Here is a 20,583-nt window from a genome sequence, read left to right as displayed (position 1 = left end):
TATATGCACTCAGAGCTCCTGGTCACCATGGGCTCTATCACCAGACTGACAGTAATAGCGACTAAGCCTGGGCAGAGGTGGGCCTCTGCTTTAGTTTAGTTAGAGACCATGGTAACCGAAACTTACCCTGTAGTGACCTGGTCTGTTCATACAGTGACCTGGTCTCCCTATATAGTGAATTGCTTCCTTCATATAATGCACTGGTCTGCCCATACAATGACCTGGCCTCCTCATATAGCGACCTGGACTTCCCCTGTAGTGACCTGGCCTCCCTATATAGTGACCTGGACTCCTCATATACTGTCCCGGATGCCCCATATACTGACCTGGATTTCCCCTATAATGACCTAGCCTCCCCATATAGTGATCTGGACTCCTCATATAGTGACCCGGACGCCCCATATAGTGACCTGGAGTCTGCATACAGTGCCCTGGCCTTTTAGCATAGTGACCAGGAAGTGGCCAGACCTTCTGGTACATAGCCCTGCTCTCCTAGTTGTGATCTGCTCTCCTGGTGTGGTGACCTGGTGTCCTCACAGTGACTTGATCTACTTGTACAGTGACCTGGCCTCTTGGCACCTTGATCAGAGAGTGGCCAGACCTTCTGGTACAGTACCCTGCTCTCCTGGTATAGTGACCTTCGACCACTAACATGTGTTTTCTTTTCGGTTGCAGCTCTGCATCCATGATAACTACAGGAATAATCCCTTCCACAACTTCCGGCACTGCTTCTGCGTCGCACAGATGATGTACAGCATGATCTCGCTGTGCAAACTTCAGGTGTGTCTGTGCTCAGCTGAGCCAATCATTGTCTTCCATGTAGGTCTGGTTCAGCCTGTCTTCTAGAAATGGGTCAGACTCCCTTCTGCTTCCTTCTTCATATGAGACAGCCTCCCTTCTGCTTCCTTCTTCATATGAGACAGCCTCCCTTCTGCTTCCTTCTCGATCTGAGACAACCTCCCTTCTGCTTCTTTCTAGACCTGAGACAGCCTCCCTTCTGTTTACTTCCAGACCTGAGAGACAGCCTCCCTTCCGCTTCTTCTGGGCATGGACCACCCTCCCTTCTGCTTCCTTCCAGACCTGAGACAGCCTCCCTTCTGCTTCTTTTGGGCATGTCGAGCCTCCCTTCTACTTCCTTCCAGACCTGAGACCTTCTAGACCTGATGCAGCCTCCCTTCTGATTACTTCCAGACCTGAGACAGCCTCCCTTCTGCTTCTTCTGGACATGAACCAGCCACCCTTCTGCTTTCTTCTATACCTGAGACCTTCTAGACCTGAGAGAGCCTCCCTTCGGCTTCCTTCTAGACCTGAGACCTTCTAAACATGAGACAGCCTCCCTTCTGCTTCTTCTGGGCATGGACCAGCCACCCTTCTGCTTTCTTCTTCTAGATACCTCCTTTATATTTTCTCTTCTATACTTGATTCTGCTGCCTTTCTGTTTTCTTTTCTATGCATCCCTTCTGCTTCTTTTAGACTTGAGCCAGTGTCTATCCTGATTCCTCTTCCAGACCTGAGCCAACTTCCCTTCTTCTTCCTTCTAGACCTGACCAGCCTTCCTTCTGCTTCCTTCTTCTAGAAATCACCTTTCTATTTTCTCATATACTTGAGACAACTTCCTTTCTGTTTTTATTTTTTGGCCTCCCTTCTGCTTCTTTTGGACTTCAGCCAGTCTCCATCCAGTTTAGACCTGAGCAACCTCCCTTCTGCTTCTTCCAGACACTGGCTAACCTCCCTTCTGCTTCTTCCAGACACTGGCTAACCTCCCTTCTGCTTCTTCCAGACACTGGCTAACCTCCCTTCTGCTTCTTCCAGACACTGGCTAACCTCCCTTCTGCTTCTTCAATTCTTGAGCCAGCCTCCGTCTCATTTCCTCCTGCAGAACTCCCCTCTGTTTCTTCTAGACTTAAGTTAGCCTCTTTACTGCTTCCTCATTTAGTTCTGCTAGCCATGAGCCAGCCTTGCTTCTGACTCTCCTAGACCTGGACAAACCTAACTTCTGCATATTCTAGACTTCAACAAACCTCTGTTCTGTTTCCTCTTCCAGACCTGAGCTTCTGTTTCCTCTTTAGGACCAGTGCCATCTTCCTTCAGTGTTGTCTTCTAAACCTCATCCAGTATCTCTTCTGCTTCCTCTTCTGCACCCAAGCCAGCCTCCCTTCTCCTTTCTGTGCTAGACCTGAGCCAGCCTAGCTTATGCTCCCTCTTCTACTGAGACTATAATCAAGCGCCTTCCTCCCTCTGTCTCCACTTCTATGAACCCACTTCTACGTCTTCCTGCCCTGAACAGTCTTCCATTCCACATGCTTTCCTGTAAACCAAGAGCATCTTCCCTTCCGCAGCCTCATGCAGAGTAAACCTGCCTTCCACAAGCTTTTCTGCCAAGACCAGAACCAACTCCAGATTTACATCATCTTTATCTGTTCCACGTTCTGTTCTTTTGTGAGCAGACCCAGCCTCCCATCATGCTCCACTGTGTAGAACGGTGCCAGACCCCCTTCCATTTAATTTCATGTGCAGTCCTAAATTAACCTCTACTCCAACTGCTATTCTGCCAAGCCCAGTCCAATATTCAATAGGATCAGAACCAACCTAGCCTTCACCTCCTCTTCTCGCAATACTAAACCAACCTCTGGCCAGACTGCTCCGCAATAAGGCCCAAACCAGCCTCACTCCACCTTTTCTTCTACTGTGGCCAGAACCAGCCTCTCTTTCACTTGATGCTCTATTGACACCATAACACAGCATCACCCCACTACATCTACCTGTCCTGAACAGTCATCCTTCCCACTTGCTTTTCTATCAGCCCCAGAAACTGCTTTAGTTGCGCCTGCTCCTCTTTGAGTCAAGAGAAAGTTATCCTTCCACATACTCTTGCAATGATACCTGAAATAAAGCCACCCTACCCCTTCCACCTCTTTTTAACAACACCCAAGAGCATGTTCTATTCTACCCTCACAGTCCACTTAACAACCTCACTGCCTTCATCCTACTCTTTTGATGAAAGCAGAGTCAGCCTCCAATGTACTCCATCTCTCACTACTTAAAGGCGTATGTATGGCGTGATTATGGTTAGCGTCACGCATGCAATGGAAGGTTATTCACTTGGGAATCAATAAATCTAAGTTCACAAGTCAGTGCTAAGACTCACCAAGGTGATTACTGCTGTTTGTACCGGTGGGATGGAGCACACAGTCGAGGGTTCCATGTTAGTAAGGATTGACCTTGTTCCCATTATCAAGAGGTTGATACACTGTCAGGATGCACTAACCTTATTTACAGGATGCAGAGGGAATAATGCTCTTTTCTGTGTCTCACCACTCGCACCGGTGAACACACACACAGGGATACGAGGGCCAGTGGTAGAAGTGGAGAAAATTAATAGAATAAGAGAGAAAACAGAGACCCAGGACACCCCCGCTCTGTCTCGTCACCTTTGCTGGTCAAGAAGGTTTTCAGGATGTAGCTGTTATCTCCAAAATGTGAGGCCCCTTTAAATGCCTTGTCAGTAAGTGTTCTAAGCTTAACTGTAATTGTTAATGGGTATACCTTAGCAATATCTCTGTGTAACAAACTCCCTGTACTCTGCTGTGAAGCTGGTAACTCCTGAAATCTAAACATACAAAGAATGAGCATCTCCAGTGTGTATGTACACTAACACGTCTCACTATGGTTTGAATAACTACCTCCAGATTCTTCACTATACGCTCTTCTGTGAATGATGAGTTATAGGCCTAAATTTATGAAGGGCCTAGCGCCAACTATCGCAACATTAGCGTCATTTCTTTTACGCTAATGTGCCGATAGTGTGGCAAAAATACAGCACCATATTTACAAAGTGGCGTAATGCTTACATTGCGCCACTTTGTAAATCCTTGTGCCACATTATGCCTGCGCCATGCATATTGTATGCAAGGGGGGCATTCCCTCATTAAGCGGCCTGCAAAAATGTTGCAGTGGAATGTAGGAGATTCCACTGCTATATTTTTTGCGGCATTTTTAATGCCTGCACAGAGCAGGCGGTAAAGGGAGCACACCATTATTTATAATGGGCCTCTATGTACTTTGCAGGATTAGCGCCAATGTTTTTTGGCGCTAATCCTGCATAATCCCACTATAGCATCAACAATTATGGCGCTATTGTCCCTAACCTGTGCCATGGTGCGCTGAATGTTAAATACGGCGCACACATGGTAGGGTTAGGGGGGCACAATGGCCCACAAAAAAAGTGGTGCTTCATGACATGAAGCGCCACTTTTCATAAATTTGGGCCTACTTGACTTGTGTGGATCTGCAAAGTAACCACTACACAGTGATTTGTATAAGCATTGCATTTAAGTTTGTACTATACATATATTTATACAGTGTAGTCCAATCCAAGAATCCTTCCTGTTTTGTCATAAAGTAATCTTTAATACATATAATGTAGCAGCCTCAGTGTTTAAAGGGTCTTTAAAGAGTTGAAGTTAATGTTAAAAAAAAAAAGAGATCAAAATTGACTTCTATCAGCAAATCAATTTTCCCATTATCCTTGGGAACCAATATATCTTGCCAAGGGAAATCTGAAATCCTTGTAACGAGTCCTGGATGAAGCAAAATTGAATTATGATAGCAAAGCATGCCTTAACCCAAGAGGGAAGCTTAACCTGCTAATCCAAAATGGCCACTGCCTCTCCAGAACATGTGAGCGTTGCTAGGGTGCTCGGAATTGTAGCTCATTGGCAGCATGCTGCTGCGTAGCATATTTTTCACCCGCACACAGCCACAGTCCACACATTACCAGAGCAAAGTGATGACCACCAGCCTTTCTTTTGCTGAAAGGACTCAATGCGAGAAGATTTGGATTACTGCCTCGCTGCGTTCCAGCTACATTAAGTGTTAAGTAGTATCTCAAGCCCTGCTTCCTGACGAAGCACCCGACCACAGGCCACCACCTCTTGGTGGGGCTCCTGGTTTGTCAGGATGTCTTGCATTAAATTCTCGTAGCAAATGTGGAGCATAAAGACTGGAAACTAGTCCCCATGATAGGTTGTCAGGGCCAAACTCCTTCCAATCTATCAAATATTGAAATCTTCTTCTTACAGTTCTTGCATTCAAAATCTTATATACTTCATATCGATTTTCAATATTCACCTGGACTACTACAGGATGTGACGCAAGATGTGTTTTTTGCAGATCAAAGATTTAAAAAAGATACCTCAAAACTGCATCAATGTTTATGCATTAAGCCAATTTCTATCTCACAGTAACTGAATTCACGGTCACAAATGGAGCCACAAACTTATATTGCAATTTAGAAGATTCAATTTTTATTTTTTTGTGAGGAATCACACTTCAACTGCAACATACTGAGCATCAGGGCTTCTTTTACGTTCAGCATAAAACTTATATGCATGTTTAGCTTTTCCTAAGGCATCTTGTGCAGATTTGTGAACATCGTCTAAATCATAGAGGTGTTCTTGCATGGAAGGGACTGTGGTAGACAAAGACTGAGCCTACAGAAATATACACAGATGACAGCCATATATGCAAAAAAGGTGACATTCCAATGGATGAATGCTCCATGTAATTGTATGTTAACTCTGTAAATAACCATCACTTGCTCTAATCTAATATTGTTCAATGTATTGATTAAATCATTCAGTCTGTTCATCTGTCTGAGGATGATGATCAGTGGGCAGACAAACATCATATCTAGGCCTTTATACATAGCAGACCAGAATTTTGAAAATAAACAGACACCTTCTACTAATAATGAAACCTTGTTGAACACCATAAAAATTTCAAGTGTGAAAAGATGTGCGCTTACCACTTAGATATGGACAAACCCAAAATAAAATGACATACCTTAATTAAATAGCCCACAACCACTAGAAATACTCTGCTAACTAAACTCCCTAACCCTTAGATAACTCTACAATAAAATTATTTAACCTTGTATGCTAAAGTAGAGGTGGAATAGGGAAAAACAAACCTTTTGGTATTCTAACTGAACGCCTAAATTTAGCATAGACTGAACATATTTGTATGGAGCTTTTACCATCAAGAAACTTAGCCACCAAAAATATCTTCTTGCTTCTGTCAAAGACTTACCCTTTCCAAGGTGCCTAGCCACCTCTGAGTCATAGAGCAATTCACGGCCTGTTGCATTAACAGGGATGATGATTAATGCAAAGACTTTTCATAGTAGAGCATCCACATTTTCAATCTATTTCTATGTTCTTTTTACTTAGACTCTTTCTCTATAGATTGACTTTCTCTTCATACTTTGGTAAAAAATGAGTCTACAATAATTAAAGCAATGAGATGATCACACAGACCCTTTAAAGGTAAACATGAATCGAGGGCTTTCAGCCACTTGATTTATACCCTCCAGTCGATCTTGCCATGATAATGCACCGGCCTTCCCATTATTAGGACCTGGTCTATTGTTTATCACACAATCACAGTCACAGCCAATTTTACCTAACGGTACATGCTTAGGATGATGTCACCAACTACAAATTTCTGTGAATTATATACACTTTTTATAGTGTGTTGGACCCTTACAAATACTGGTGGTCATTACAACCCTGGCGGACGGTGTTAAAGCGGCGGTAAGACCGCCAACAGGCTGGCGGTCTTTTTTTCAGTATTATGACCATGGCGGTTACCGCCATGGTCATCCGCCGCTCCCCCGTTCCGCCCGCCCGGGCGAAGACAACCGCTGGGCTGGAGACCTGGGTCTCCAGCCCGGCGGGCGTGACAATACCGCTGCCGGTATTGTGACCCGGCTTACCGCAGTGGATTTCTAGCGGTAGGAACCGCCATGAAATCCATGGCGGTAAGCACTATCAGTGCCAGGGAATTCCTTCCCTGGCACAGATAGGGGTCTCCCCCACCCCCCACCCCCACCCCGACTCCCTCCCCTATACCCCCACCACCCCTGCCACCCCCAAAGGTGGCAGGGCCCCCCTCCCCACCCCGACCCCGACATTACCTTACACATACACATCCGACATACACGCAGGCACCACCAACACACATACACGCACACACACCGACATACATGCCAACATCCACACACACACTCAGACACGCACACCCACATTCAAACATACATGCACACATCCATACAGACATACATACAGACAGACACGCACACATTTCCGAAACACGCAACACCCCCGCAAGAATACACGTACTCACACACCCCCCTACATACACAGACGCACACCCCCATGCACCCACACAACACACAACACCCCCCACCCCCCTCCCCTAACGGACGATCGACTTACCTGTTCCGTCGATCCTCCGGAAGGGGACGGGATCCATGGGGGCAGCTCCGCCAACACCACACCGCCAACACCACACCGCCAACAGAACACCGCCGCGCAGAATCACAGGATGTGATTAGCTCAGCGGTCTTCCGTTGGGGTGGCGGTGGAGGTGGAGCAACCTCCACTTCCCCGCCGCCCGCAAGTATGGCTGTTGGCGGCTCTCCGTCGGAAAAACGACAGAGGGCAGCCAACGGTCATAATACGCCGAGCGGCAAACCGCCACTACTGGCGGTCTTCCGCATGGCGGTCCCTCAGCGGTCTTCTTAAAAGACCGCCGAGGTTGTAATGACCACCACTGTCTACATTCTTTAAAAGATCTCTTAATGCCCAAATCTTCTTTGACACTGATTGTATAATTCAACTGTTCTTTTGATAATTTCTTACAAAAACAAGCAGCTGGGTAAATCCAGCCAGTATTTGGATTTAATAACGAGTCCCATTGCATGATAAGAATCATTTGAAAACACATTCTATATTAGCATGTTGCAAAATAAACTTGGAGCATTACAGAAATGTAATTTTTTTTTAAACAAACTGATGAATACATTACTTATAAAAATGGGCAAACCCCAAAAAACTTTGAGCAGCTTTAACTGAAGTTGGGGTAGGCCACTGCACTGTTGCTGCTATCTTTTTCAGAATTTTTTGTGAAAATGTATTTATCCATTTCAGTAAAAAGATGGTACTGTCTTAGCTGCCACAAAACGACCTTAACATTGATATGTGAGATTCCAAAGTATCAAGGTAGATCAAAATTCCATTTAAAAAGACAATATGGAACACGTACAATACTCTCTCAAAATCTTGTACATTAAATACTGAAATGCTACAGGAACTTTGCAGAGTCTAAAAGTCAGGACCTGGGGCCAGATGTAGCAAAAATAAAAATTGCGACTCGCATTTTGCGAGTAGATGCGACTCGCAAAATGCGAGTCGCAAATTGGAATGTCAGAAACAAAAGCGATCCGATTTTGCGACTCGCAGCCGGACTCGCAACGCTGTGTGCGAGTCCGCAGTTTGCGGGGTCGCTGTTTGCGAGTGTGCAAAAAACGAACTCGCAATTAGCGAGTGGGTGTCGCAAATTGCGACTACCTTCAAAATTGCTTGCAGGTGCAGCAGAACACTCCAGAAAGCATACCAGAACACTCTGGAAACACTTCCTGGCACATGATGATGACATCACAGCCAGGAAGTTAACAAATACACCTGGGAGGAGGGCTCAACAGTGAGCAGTGTCTCTGCCACTGACAGTAGGGTGCTGAGGAGTGGTAGGCACAGCACCATGGACGCAGCAGGGACCAGCCAGGCTGGCAGGAGGGGCAGGAGATCATAGATAAGAGCCAGGACAGATTAATGTGGCACATGGCGTTAATGTGCCACATGACTGGTTGGCATTTTCCTGCCCATGGACAATTTCAACTTGTATATAGTTTCTTCATGACATTAATAAAACAGTTATTTTTGTTCCACTTAACAAATGGTTAATAGGTGAGTATGGTGGGAGTTGACACGTACCGTCCAAAATATTGCGTTGCAATGTGGTCCCGTCTCAGTCTCCCTTGATTTGCCAAACTCCTATCCCCATGATGGCGATGTGGTTGTTCTTGCTCTTCATCATCAGGATCTGGGTCTGCAGGGGTGAGAGGTAGCCCACGTCGGGTGGCTATGTTGTGGAGGATGGCGCATGCGACCACAATTTTGAAAGCGGTAATGGGGGTGTATTGGAGGGCGCCTCCACTGCGGTGGAGGCATCTGAATCTTGCCTTCAGCAGTCCGAAGGTGCGCTCGATCAGGTTCCTGGTCCTCTTATGCGCACTGTTGTATTGCCTTTCTGATTCAGTTCTTGGTGTTAAAGACGGAGTCATGATCCAAGGCCTTAGAGCATATGCACTGTCACCTGTTGGGCACAAAAGTACACTGTTAGGAAGTCCAGATAGTCGTGCACAGTGACCTGTGTGTATGTCTGCAAGTGTCTGTGGCTCTACCTAGGAGGTAGCCGTCTCCGAATTCCCCACGTTCCAGGCGTTGATGTATCCCACTATGCCTAAAAATGTATGAGTCATGGGTACTGCCTGGAAACTTAGACACGATGTCCGTGGTGACGTAATGGGCATCACAAACAACCTGTATGTTGAGTGAGTGGGTACACTTTCTGTTGCGGAAAAGGTGTTCCAGATTAGCAGGGGGGCATATTTGAATGTGTGTCCCATCTACACACCCTATGACATGAGGAAAGTGGACAATGCGGTAAAAGTCCAGCTTGGTGCTGTTAATTTCTGCCTCATTCCTTGGTAAGTATATGAAGTGAGACATGTGCGTGACTAAGGCTTCTAGGAATGCCCTGAGGAACCTTGACACTGCACTTTGGGATACCCCACCTGCCACGGCAATGACCCCCTGATAGCTCCCTGAGGCCAAGAGGTGCAGTGCGCATAGTACTTGCACATGCGTAGGGATGGCGCAGCCACGCAGAGTCTGGTGTTCTAGCTGTGGTTTCAGTAAATCTATTAATTCTAGAATGGCAGCGCTGCTAAGGCGGTATTTGTCATAGATCTCTTCCTTAGTTTGCTGGAAAAGGGTCTGCCTTGTTCTATATATCTTCTCCTGTCTGTGGCCCCTCCTCCTCCTCAGCTGGGCTGCGTAGACTCTCCTCCTCACTGCTATCAGGTATATCTCCATGTTGAGTAACCCAGATGCCTTCTGGATCTCCTTTTATACTTTGGTAATGGTTACCACCTGCTCTGAGTTAGTGGTAAATGCGACTTGCAAACTGGGCTTTTTGCGACTAGTCGCAATTTGCGAGTTGCAATTGCATATGGGTTGCGACTCGCAATTTGCGGGTCGCAAAATGGGGTCGCAACAGATGCGACTCGCAAACGGATCCCATCGCTTTTTGCAAGTCGGAAATGGGCTTTTTGCATCCCATTTCCGATTTTGCACTGTCGCAAATTGCGATTCGGCCCGTTTGCGAGTCGCAAACGTTTGCTACATCTGGCCCCTGGTTCGCAAACAATTCAAATTTAGTCTGGATTGCCATTTTCCATTCATTCATCACCCTCTCAGGTCCTGGCTATATGGAAATCTCCTTCAAAGTATATCGTCTTGAATGTTTTAGCATCTCTGGTCTGATCTAAGAGAACAGATATTAATGGCAGACAGCAGCAATTCTTCACAGTCATTTTATCAAGGGCTCTGTAATCTGTATGGGGCCTGAGCTCACTCCCATTTTGGGTAAAAAAAATAAAAAGTAAGAAGTTAGAGACAGCGAGGGCCTAATAAATCCATTAGTCAAGTGCAGGGCCACTGGAATTATGCAGCAAGGAAGGACCAAATTATGTGGCAGGGCTTGCTAAATTATGCAGCATAATGTGGAACATTTTGTGATAGCATCAGTTCATTATTTTGTCATTTTTATATAGGTTAATACTGACTGGGCAAAGATGTCACCTCATTAGTATTAGAGTAACAACAAAATACAGCAATATGCAACTAAAAGGTGACCAGCCCACCGTTGCAAAACGCCTTCCACTGCGCAGCAACATGTGTAGCAACATTTTTTGTAAATTTTGACACGTGTGAGCTAGAACATTTTTTCCTAAAATCTGCAGATTAAGAAGCAAATGATTGATTATGAGGCAAGTCCATAATTATGCGAAAAATACTGTGGCCACAGATTCACATAATTCCTCTGTAGATGTAATACATTTGCTTTCTTATCAATAACAGTGCAACTTTGTGAACACTTTTCTGTATTCCCAATGCCCATCAAACAATCCTTATAAAAGCAATAAGTCTTGGCAGGAGGGCTCTAAGACTGATGTAGCGAGGTCCTGGCGATAGCAAACGTGCATCACAATTGCCTGGAAAAAGACACTGTAAACCACAAGGGAAGGTTTACCTGAAAACCTAAGATGACCACCTTATCTGCAGAAGATGCATGAGTTTGTTGACTGCTGGGAATTGTAGTTTATGACCAGCATGTTCCCAAGCAGTACGTTCTCGTTACACGTGGTGCCACGTTCAGACAGCACCAGCAGTCCGTGATGACCACCGGTCTTTCCTTCAGTGTAAGGAACTTAGGATGAATGTATATAGATTTGCGCCTTTCTGTGCTTGAGACACTCTAAGCGGTATGCAGAATTTCCAGCCCCACCTCCTGAGTTGTACGCAGTCTGGTTTCTGTGTTGTTCTTATGGTCACACTTAGAAGAAGGCAGCCCCAGTTGAGGTGGGACACAACTTGTAGTGCATCTTGGAGATTACTATTTTGTTTTCCAAAAACAAAACTGGTGTCCTATCAGCCGTGCCCCCCTGGTGCAGGGCATCTTACCTGCAGGACTCTAAGGGCCAGATCTACCAAAGGAACTTGCATTTCTCAATGGACCGAATCGCAATTTTGGTCCGTATAGAGATGTAATACTGCTTTTCCACATGTACAGAGGCCTAAACGCAGTCGCAAAAAGCAATTTCTACCCAGTAGAAATTGCACTTTGTGATTTCCTAAATAGGAAATTGCAAATAGAGATTTCCTAGTAGTGAATTCCTTAGCACATGTACAAAGCATTTCCTAAAAGCGAAATGGGCATTTAGGAAATGCTATTACCATCGGATCCAATTCAATGGTGACCATGTGCAATTTTTTTTTTAAAAGCACCCAAAAATGTTTTTAAGTGCCATAGAGTGCACACTTGCTTCTGAGGCATTTGTGCGCTTTACATGTGTACCACTTTTTTTGGGGTGCATCAAGGGGGGCTTTGGGCCCATAAAAATGAATGGTTTAGCATTTCATAAATAGCGATTTCCTAAAAGCGATTTCTATTCCATACAAATTACTATTAGGAAATCGCTAATTTTGTACTTTCCAATTTGCATTTCCTAAATAGCTATTTCTTAGGATTCGCTACTTAGGAAATTGAATCACTGAATTTCGTACTGCGGGCCCTAAATGATGACCGTAGAGTAAGAGAAGGCCGTATGGGATTCTAATTCACCGTCTGGTGCGCGTTGGTTTATCCCATGAGGTATAAGTACACAAGGCTTGGTTTCAGGTTTGGCACTAAAGCATTACCACTGTCCTTTTCCCATGAAATAGAGACACAGGGCCTGAGAGAGAGTCATACTTCGTCACTAGTACGACAAAGTATCCAGTCTATCAAACCCTCAATCTGCTCTATTTTGAGTCGAGAGGACCATCCGCTTTCCAACAGTAGGGACTCTGCTTGCTCCAACGTTGGAAACTTACTCCGAATGTTTGACGAAGTAGGGGCTGTGGAGTAAGGGCATCAGTATACCCTCCCTAGACAGACCAATGTTCTTATTTTACTATCCATCATCGCCAGGCAGTCACAAACAGAAAAAAATAAAATAATGACCCACCACCCACAGGGGAAAAACTTCTACGGTCTGGGGGCGTTTCATTTTTTGTTCTCCACAACAAATTCCCGCTTTGGAAGTTTGGCTCTGAAAAACAAAAAAGTTTGGTTTACTGTCAGTTAAGAGACTGCGAACATGCACCAAACTTTCAGTGCCTCATCTCATGACGTAAATAAGCACAGTCTGGGCCTAGGTTGGCTTTTAGTGTCATGGTGGCAGTAACGTGTTCGTAATGTGTAAGATCCATACGCACGGCCATGATCACGTATTTGCCCCTGGTAGCCTGGTGGTTTCACTTGATGTGAGAAGAGGTGTACCTGCTCTTCCGTGATGTACAGAATGTTCACTCCACCGGCAGTAAGTGAACTGAATTAAAAGGCCTAAGGAAGATATGTGTCCACCACAGACACTTTATATCTTTGAAGTTTCACAGAAACACCAGTGGGAATGGATGTCCTCAGAGCTCTGTTTTTAACATTTATTTTTATTGGGTTATTCAAGCGAACAAGTGCACAACAGCCCTACAACAAATAAATACGATCACAACCGGCACTTCCTGGCTACACCATAGCCTGTCATTCTACCGCCACTGGCCATCTTTATTCACTTGGCGCTTTAACGTTTTCTGCGCATATATTATCGGGCCGCTCAAAACCAATGCATTAAAATCCAAGCAATGGGCCTGCTTTAGAGTCTTGCAGAGGGGTTACGAAGGATGTAATGGGATTTATATTTCGGCGGACGGGATATCTGCCATCATTGTGACGGAGTAACTTGTCTGCCAAACTCCTAATCAGGCCGAGTATTTTAAAAACACAGGTTACAACGTGAAGCACATTGACACAACAATTTCCCAATTATTTTCCAACTGGTCATAAAGGAATTCCAGGCTGCTCTGGCTGGGCTCTCTGACATCCTGTTAGCACAGGGTTGGATAGCTGGTAGCACATCTTCTGGAGGGAAGGGAAGGCACAGAGCGTGGGCGGTTGGGCGGCAAGAGGTCAGGTGTGTTTTATTTTTTACATTTGAGACAGGGAGGAGAGGCCACGTTGTGTGTGGCTCCCCCAGTATATCGCTGCCCCAGCATATGAATGGAAAGCAGGGCCAATGATCTTGGGAGACATGGGTAACATAAAATTAGAGATGGGTAAAAAGTGAATTGGAGCGTGTTTATCACCAATGAGTTCTGTGTGAAATCACAATGAGCACTCAGAACTCCCCGCCGAACGACATTTCTATAATTCTATATGTTGCTTATACTGTAAGACCTGGTGAGTTTCTGTCCTTGGAGGACTCTAGCCAGACACTCTAACTAGACACTGCTGGATTAGGAAAACATGCTTAACTGTTATCACTGAAAAAGAGGAAAGAAAAGCCTAAAGTATACCTCCAGTTTGAACTCTGATAACATTACACAATGCAGCAAGCAAGGTAGCTCAGTGGCTTGAGCACCTTCTGTTGCAATTACTTTTTATCAACAACATCTTTGAAGATACATGTAATATAAGTGTGTCCAGGCCAGGAATTATTGGGTCAGAAAACTCTGGACCTGATAATTCTGGGTCTGGATACACTAGGCTTGTAAGACTTGCTGCGGCGGCTATGGCAGGAGCATTGCTTTGCCACAACCCCTGTAGTTGTCTGGGTACAGCAGATAAAGCTACCCTCGGATGGGCACAAGTGTGCCCCTACATTCTGGGAAATATTTTTTTATTTTTCTTTGAGCACTCCTTGGAATTGCATGTGTTCCTTTGCTCTCCCTGGGTGCTGCTCACATATCCACCTCCCTCCTCTGCTCTCTGTGTTGCTCCCTCAGGTTCTCCGACCCTGTTCTGCTTTTTTATTTTTTCCTCCCAACCCACCTGTAAGCTCCTGAGTTAGTCCCCGGCTCCTCAGTTTGTCCCTTGCTCCTGAATTGATCCCTTTTCCTCAGTTGGTCCTCTGCTCCTGACAGGGTCCCTTGCTCCTGAGTCGGTCCTCTGCTCCTGAGTTGGTCCCCTGCTCCCAAGTTGGTCCCCTGCTCCTCAGCTGGTCCCCGGCTCCCTAGTTGGTTCCCTGCTCCTGCGTTGGTCTCCTGCTCCTGAGTCGGTCCCCTGCATCTCAGTTTGTCCCCTGCTCCGAAATTGGTCCCCTGCTGCTGAGTTGGTCCCCTGCTCCTGACTTGATCTCCTGCTTCTGAGTTGGCTGCTGCTCTGGAGTTGGTCCCCTGGTTCTCAGTTGGTCCCCAGCTCCCGAGTTGGTCCCCTGCCCCCGAGTTGGTACCCTTCTTTTCAGTTGGTCCCCTGCTCCTCGAGTTGGTACCCTGCTCCTCGAGTTGGTACCCTGCTCGCCCAGTTGGTCCTGGGCACCTCAGTTGGCCCCCTGTTCCAGAGTTGGCCCCCTGTTCCAGAGTTGGTCCCCTGCTCCTCAGTTGGTCCCCTGCTCCTCAGTTGGTCTACAGCTCCTGAGTTGGTCCCTTGCTCCTGAGTTGGCCCCCTGCTCCTGAGTCAGTCACCTGCTCCTCAGTTGGTCCCCTGCTCCGAGTCGGTCTCTGTACCTGAGTCAGTTCCCTCGTCCTTAATTGGTCCCCTGCTCCTGAGTTGGTTCCTGGCTCCTGAGTCGGTTCCCTGTTGCTGAGTTGCTCCTCTGTTACTCAGTTGATGCTCTGTTCCTCCTTAGTTGGTCCCCAGCTCCTGAGTTGGTCCCCTGCTCCTTAGTTGGTCCCCTGCTATTCAGTTGGTCCCCTGCTCTGAGTCGTTCTCTGCTCCTGAGTTGGTCTCCTCATCCTCAGTTGGTCTCCTGCTCCTGAGTCGATCCCCTTCTCCTGAGATGATTCCCTGTCCTGAGTTGGTCCCCGCTCCTGAGTTGGTCCCCGCTCCTGAATCAGTCCGCTGCTTCTGAGTTGCTCCCCTGCTCCTGAGCTGGTCCCTGGCTACTGAGTCCGTCCCCTGTTGCTGAGTTGCTCCTCTGTCCCTCAATTGGTCCTCTGTTCCTCCTGAGTTGGTCCCCTGCTCCCGAGTTGGTCGCCGCCTCCTGAGTTGCTCCCCTGCTTGTGAGTCAGTCCCCTCTTTCTCTGTTGATCCCCTGCTCCTCAGTAGATCCTCTGCTCCGCTGTTGGTTGCCTGCTCCGGAGTCGATCCCCTGTTCCTGAGCTGGTCCTTGGCTCCTCAGTTGAGCCTCTGCTCCTGAGTTGGTCCCCTGCTCCTAAGTCTGTCCCCTGTTGCTGGTTTGCTCCTCTGTTCCTCAGTTGGTCCTCTGTTCCTCCTGAGTTGGCCCCCTGCTCCTGAGTTGCTCCCCTGCTCCTGAGTCGGTTCCCTGCTTGTCAGTCCCCTCCTTCTCTGTTGATCCCCTGCTCCTAAGTTGATCCTCTGCTCTGCAGTTGGTCGCCTGTTCCTGGGTCTGTCCCCTGCTCCTGAGGTGGTCCTCGGCTCTTCAGTTGGTTCCCTGCTCCTTAGTTGGTCACCTGCTCCTCAGTTAGTCCCTTGCTCCTCAGTTGGTCCCCTGCTCCTGGGGGGAAACAGCCTAAATAACGACTCGGAAACAATGAGGGGCATTGTCCACGAAAGTGGAACAACGCTTTCATGAACAACTACCCTGTTTTTCTGTGCCTCAACCCTGCATGTCCTGAACAACGAACATGTGCGGTTAAAGCAGAGGAAAACAGACTCAGGATCGGAGAGGACACTGTCAGGTAAGTGGGGCTGGGGTGGGGGTAGTTTTAGTTTTTATGGGTGGGGGTAGTTTTAGTTTTTTAGGGGCGGTGTGGGGTGGCGGGGTAATTTTAGTTTTTAGGGCCTGGGTGGGGGGTCAGGGTAATTTTAGGTTTTAATGGTGGGGGTGGGGGGTCGGGTAGTTTTAGGGGTGGGGGTGGAGGGTTGGGGTAATTTTAGTTTTTAGAGGCAGGGTGGGGGGTCCAGGGCAGTTTTAGGATTTAGGGGCAGGTTGGTGGATTGGAGTAGTTTAAGTTTAGGAGTGGTGGTGGGGGGGTTGGGGTAGTTTTAGGTTTTAAGGGCGGGGTGGGGGTTGTGGTAGTTTTAGGGGTGGGTGGGGGGTCACGGTAATTTTAGTTTTTAGGGGTGGGGTGTGGGGGTTGTGGCAGTTTTAGATTTTACGGGTGGGTGTGGGGGTTGGGGTGATTTTAGTTTTTAGGGGCGGGGCTGGGAATCGGGGTAATTTTAGGTTTTAATGGTGGGGGTGGGGGGTTGGGTAGTTTTAGGGGCGGGGTGGAGGGTTGGGGTAATTTTAGTTTTTAGGGTCAGGGTGGGGGGTCCGGGTAGTTTTAGGTTTTAGGGGTGGGTTGGTGGATTGGAGTAGTTTAGGTTTTAGGGGTGGGGGTGGGGGTCAGGGTAGTTTTAGGTTTTAGGGGCTGGTGGGCGATTGGAGTAGTTTAAGTTTAGGAATGGTGGTGGGTGTTGGGGTAGTTTTAGGTTTTAGGGTGGGGTGGGGGTTGTGGTAGTTTTAGGGGCGGTGTGGGGGGACACGGTAATTTTAGTTTTTAGAGGTGGGGGGTCAGGGTAGTTTTAGGTTTTAGGAGCGGGGTGGGGGTCGTGGCAGTTTTAGATTTTAGGGGTGGGTGTGGGGGGTTGGGGTGATTTTAGTTTTTAGGGGCGGGGCTGGGGATCGGGTAGTTTTAGGTTTTAGGGGCTGGGCTGGGAGGTTGTGATAGTTTTAGGTGTGGGGTGGGGGGTCACTGTAATTTTAGTTTTATGGGGTGGGGGTGGGGGGTCTGGGTAGTTTTAGATTTTAGGAGCGGGGTGGGGGTCGTGGCAGTTTTTGATTTTAGGGGCGGGTGTGGGGGGACGGAGTAATTTAGGTTTTAGGGGCGGGGTGAGGGGTCGGGGTAGTTTTACGTTTTAGGGGCGGGGTCGCTATAGTTTTAGGGGCGGGGTGGGGGGTCACAGTAATTTTCGTTTTTAGGGGTTGGTGTGGGGGGGTCGGGTAGTTTTAGGTTTTAGGGGCAGGGTGGGGCTGTGGTAGTTTTAGAGGCAGGGGGTGGGGGTCAGGAGGGGTTGCATGCTGGAACCATGCCTTCCGTTCCACGCATGCCTTTACCAGGCATGCCTTTACAACAAAAAATCGTTGTAAAGGCATTTGTGGTAAAGGCATTAGTGGTAAGAACGCGGTCGTTGTTCTGACCGCGTTGTTCGGGCATGCATGGTTCCAGCATGTGTTGTTCTGACGTATATTCGCTCCTGAGTTGGTCCCCTGCTCCTGAGTTGGTCCCATGCTCCTGAGTTGGCCCCTGCTCCTCAGTTAGTCCCTTGCTCCTGAGTTGGTCCCCTGCACCTGAGTTTTTCTCCTGCCTCATCAGTTAGTCCCCGGCTCATCAGTTAGTCCCCTGCTCATCAGTTAGTCCCCTGCTCCTCAGTTAGTTCCCTGCTCCTCAGTTAGTCCCCTTCTCCTCAGTTAGTCCGCTGCTCCTGAGTTGGTCCCCTGCTCCTGAGTTAGTCCTTTGCTCCTCAGTTAGTCCGCTGCACCTCAGTTTGTCCGCTGCTCCTGAGTTGGCCCCTGCTCCTCAGTTAGTCCCCTGCTCCTCAGTTGGTCACCTGCACCTGAGTTGGTCCCCTGATTCTGAGTTGGTCCCCTGCACCTGAGTTGGTCCCCTGCTCCTGAGTTATCCCCTGCTCCTCAGTTAGTCCCTTGCTCCTCAGTTAGTCCCTCTACTCCTGAGTTGGCCCTCTGCTCCTGACTTGGTACCCTGCTCCTCAGTTAGTCCCTTGCTCCTCAGTTAGTCGCCTGCTCCTCAGTTAGTCCCTTGCTCCTCAGTCAATCCGCTGCTCCTGAGTTGGTCCCCTGCTCCTGAGTTGGCCCCTGCTCCTAAATTGGTCCCCTGCTCCTGAGTTGGCCCCTGCTCCTCAGTTAGTCCCTTACTCCTCAGTTAGTCCCCTGCTCCTGAGTTGGTCCCTTGCTCCTGAGTTGGCCCCTGCTCCTCAGTTAGTCCCTTGCTCCTCAGTTAGTCCCTTGCTCCTGAGTTGGTCCCCTGCTCTTGAGTTGGCCCCTGCTCCTCAGTTAGTCCCTTGCTCCTCAGTTAGTCCCTTGCTCCTGAGTTGGTCCCCTGCTCCTGAGTTGGTCCCCTGCACCTGAATTGGCCCTTGCTCCTCAGTTAGTCCCTTGCTCCTCAGTTAGTCCCCTGCTCCTTAGTTAGTCCCTTGCTCCTCAGTTAGTCCCTTGCTCCTGACTTGGTCCGCTGCTCCTGAATTGGCCCTTGCTCCTCAGTTAGTCCCTTGCTCCTCAGTTAGTCCCCTGCTCCTCAGTTAGTCCCCTGCTCCTTAGTTAGTCCCCTGCTCCTCAGTTAGTCCCTTGCTCCTGAGTTGGTCCTCTGCTCCTGAGTTGGTGCTCTGCTCCTGAGTTGGTCCCCTGCTGTTGAGTTGGCCCCTGCTCCTCAGTTAGTCCCTTGCTCTTCAGTTAGTCCCCTGCCCCTCCGTTAGTCCCTTTCTCCTCAGTTAGTCCCTTGCTCCTGAGTTGGTCCCCTGCTCCTGTCTTGGTCCCCTGCTACTGAATTGGCCCTTACTCCTCAGTTAGTCCCTTGCTCCTCAGTTAGTCTGCTGCTCCTGAGTAGGCCCCTGCTCCTCAGTTAGTACCCTGCTCCTCAGTTAGTCCCCTGCTCCTCAGTTGGTCACCTGCACCTGAGTTGGTCCCCTGATTCTGAGTTGGTCCCCTGCTCCTGAGTTATCCCCTGCTCCTCAGTTAGTCCCTTGCTCCTCAGTTAGTCCCTCTACTCCTGAGTTGGCCCTCTGCTCCTGAGTTGGCCCTCTGCTCCTGACTTGGTACCCTGCTCCTCAGTTAGTCCCTTGCTCCTCAGTTAGTCGCCTGCTCCTCAGTTAGTCCCTTGCTCCTCAGTCAGTCCGCTGCTCCTCAGTTGGTCCCCTGCTCCTGAGTTGGCCCCTTCTCCTAAATTGGTCCCCTGCTCCTGAGTTGGCCCCTGCTCCTCAGTTAGTCCCTTACTCCTCAGTTAGTCCCCTGCTCCTGAGTTGGTCCCTTGCTCCTGAGTTGGCCCCTGCTCCTCAGTTAGTCCCTTGCTCCTCAGTTAGTCCCTTGCTCCTGAGTTGGTCCCCTGCTCTTGAGTTGGCCCCTGCTCCTCAGTTAGTCCCTTGCTCCTCAGTTAGTCCCTTGCTCCTGAGTTGGTCCCCTGCTCCTGAGTTGGTCCCCTGCACCTGAATTGGCCCTTGCTCCTCAGTTAGTCCCTTGCTCCTCAGTTAGTCCCCTGCTCCTTAGTTAGTCCCTTGCTCCTCAGTTAGTCCCTTGCTCCTGACTTGGTCCGCTGCTCCTGAATTGGCCCTTGCTCCTCAGTTAGTCCCTTGCTCCTCAGTTAGTCCCCTGCTCCTCAGTTAGTCCCCTGCTCCTCAGTTAGTCCCCTGCTCCTCAGTTAGTCCCTTGCTCCTGAGTTGGTCCTCTGCTCCTGAGTTGGTGCTCTGCTCCTGAGTTGGTCCCCTGCTGTTGAGTTGGCCCCTGCTCCTCAGTTAGTCCCTTGCTCTTCAGTTAGTCCCCTGCTCCTCCGTTAGTCCCTTTCTCCTCAGTTAGTCCCTTGCTCCTGAGTTGGTCCCCTGCTCCTGTCTTGGTCCCCTGCTACTGAATTGGCCCTTACTCCTCAGTTAGTCCCTTACTCCTCAGTTAGTCCGCTGCTCCTGAGTAGGCCCCTGCTCCTCAGTTAGTACCCTGCTCCTCAGTTAGTCCCCTGCTCCTCAGTTGGTCACCTGCACCTGAGTTGGTCCCCTGCACCTGAATTGGTCCCCTGCTCCTGAGTTATCCCCTGGTCCTCAGTTAGTCCCTTGCTCCTCAGTTAGTCCCTCTACTCCTGAGTTGGCCCTCTGCTCCTGACTTGGTACCCTGCTCCTCAGTTAGTCCCTTGCTCCTCAGTTAGTCGCCTGCTCCTCAGTTAGTCCCTTGCTCCTCAGTCAATCCTCTGCTCCTGA

General features: G+C 48.5%; 1 protein-coding gene across 1 annotated transcript in view; it reads left to right on the top strand.

Annotated features, from left to right (window-relative positions):
* PDE9A (phosphodiesterase 9A) overlaps window positions 1-20,583 on the top strand; it is a 209,129-nt gene that overhangs the window by 139,974 nt on the left and 48,572 nt on the right. The window contains exon 11 of the mRNA XM_069202968.1: window positions 676-780. Coding sequence (XP_069059069.1) covers window positions 676-780 — 105 coding nt within the window. The remainder of the gene's footprint in view (window positions 1-675; window positions 781-20,583) is intronic.

Source organism: Pleurodeles waltl, chromosome 8 (assembly GCF_031143425.1).
Source record: "Pleurodeles waltl isolate 20211129_DDA chromosome 8, aPleWal1.hap1.20221129, whole genome shotgun sequence".
Classification (NCBI taxonomy): Eukaryota; Metazoa; Chordata; class Amphibia; order Caudata; family Salamandridae; genus Pleurodeles; species Pleurodeles waltl.
This window is presented reverse-complemented; position numbering and strand designations above follow the sequence as displayed.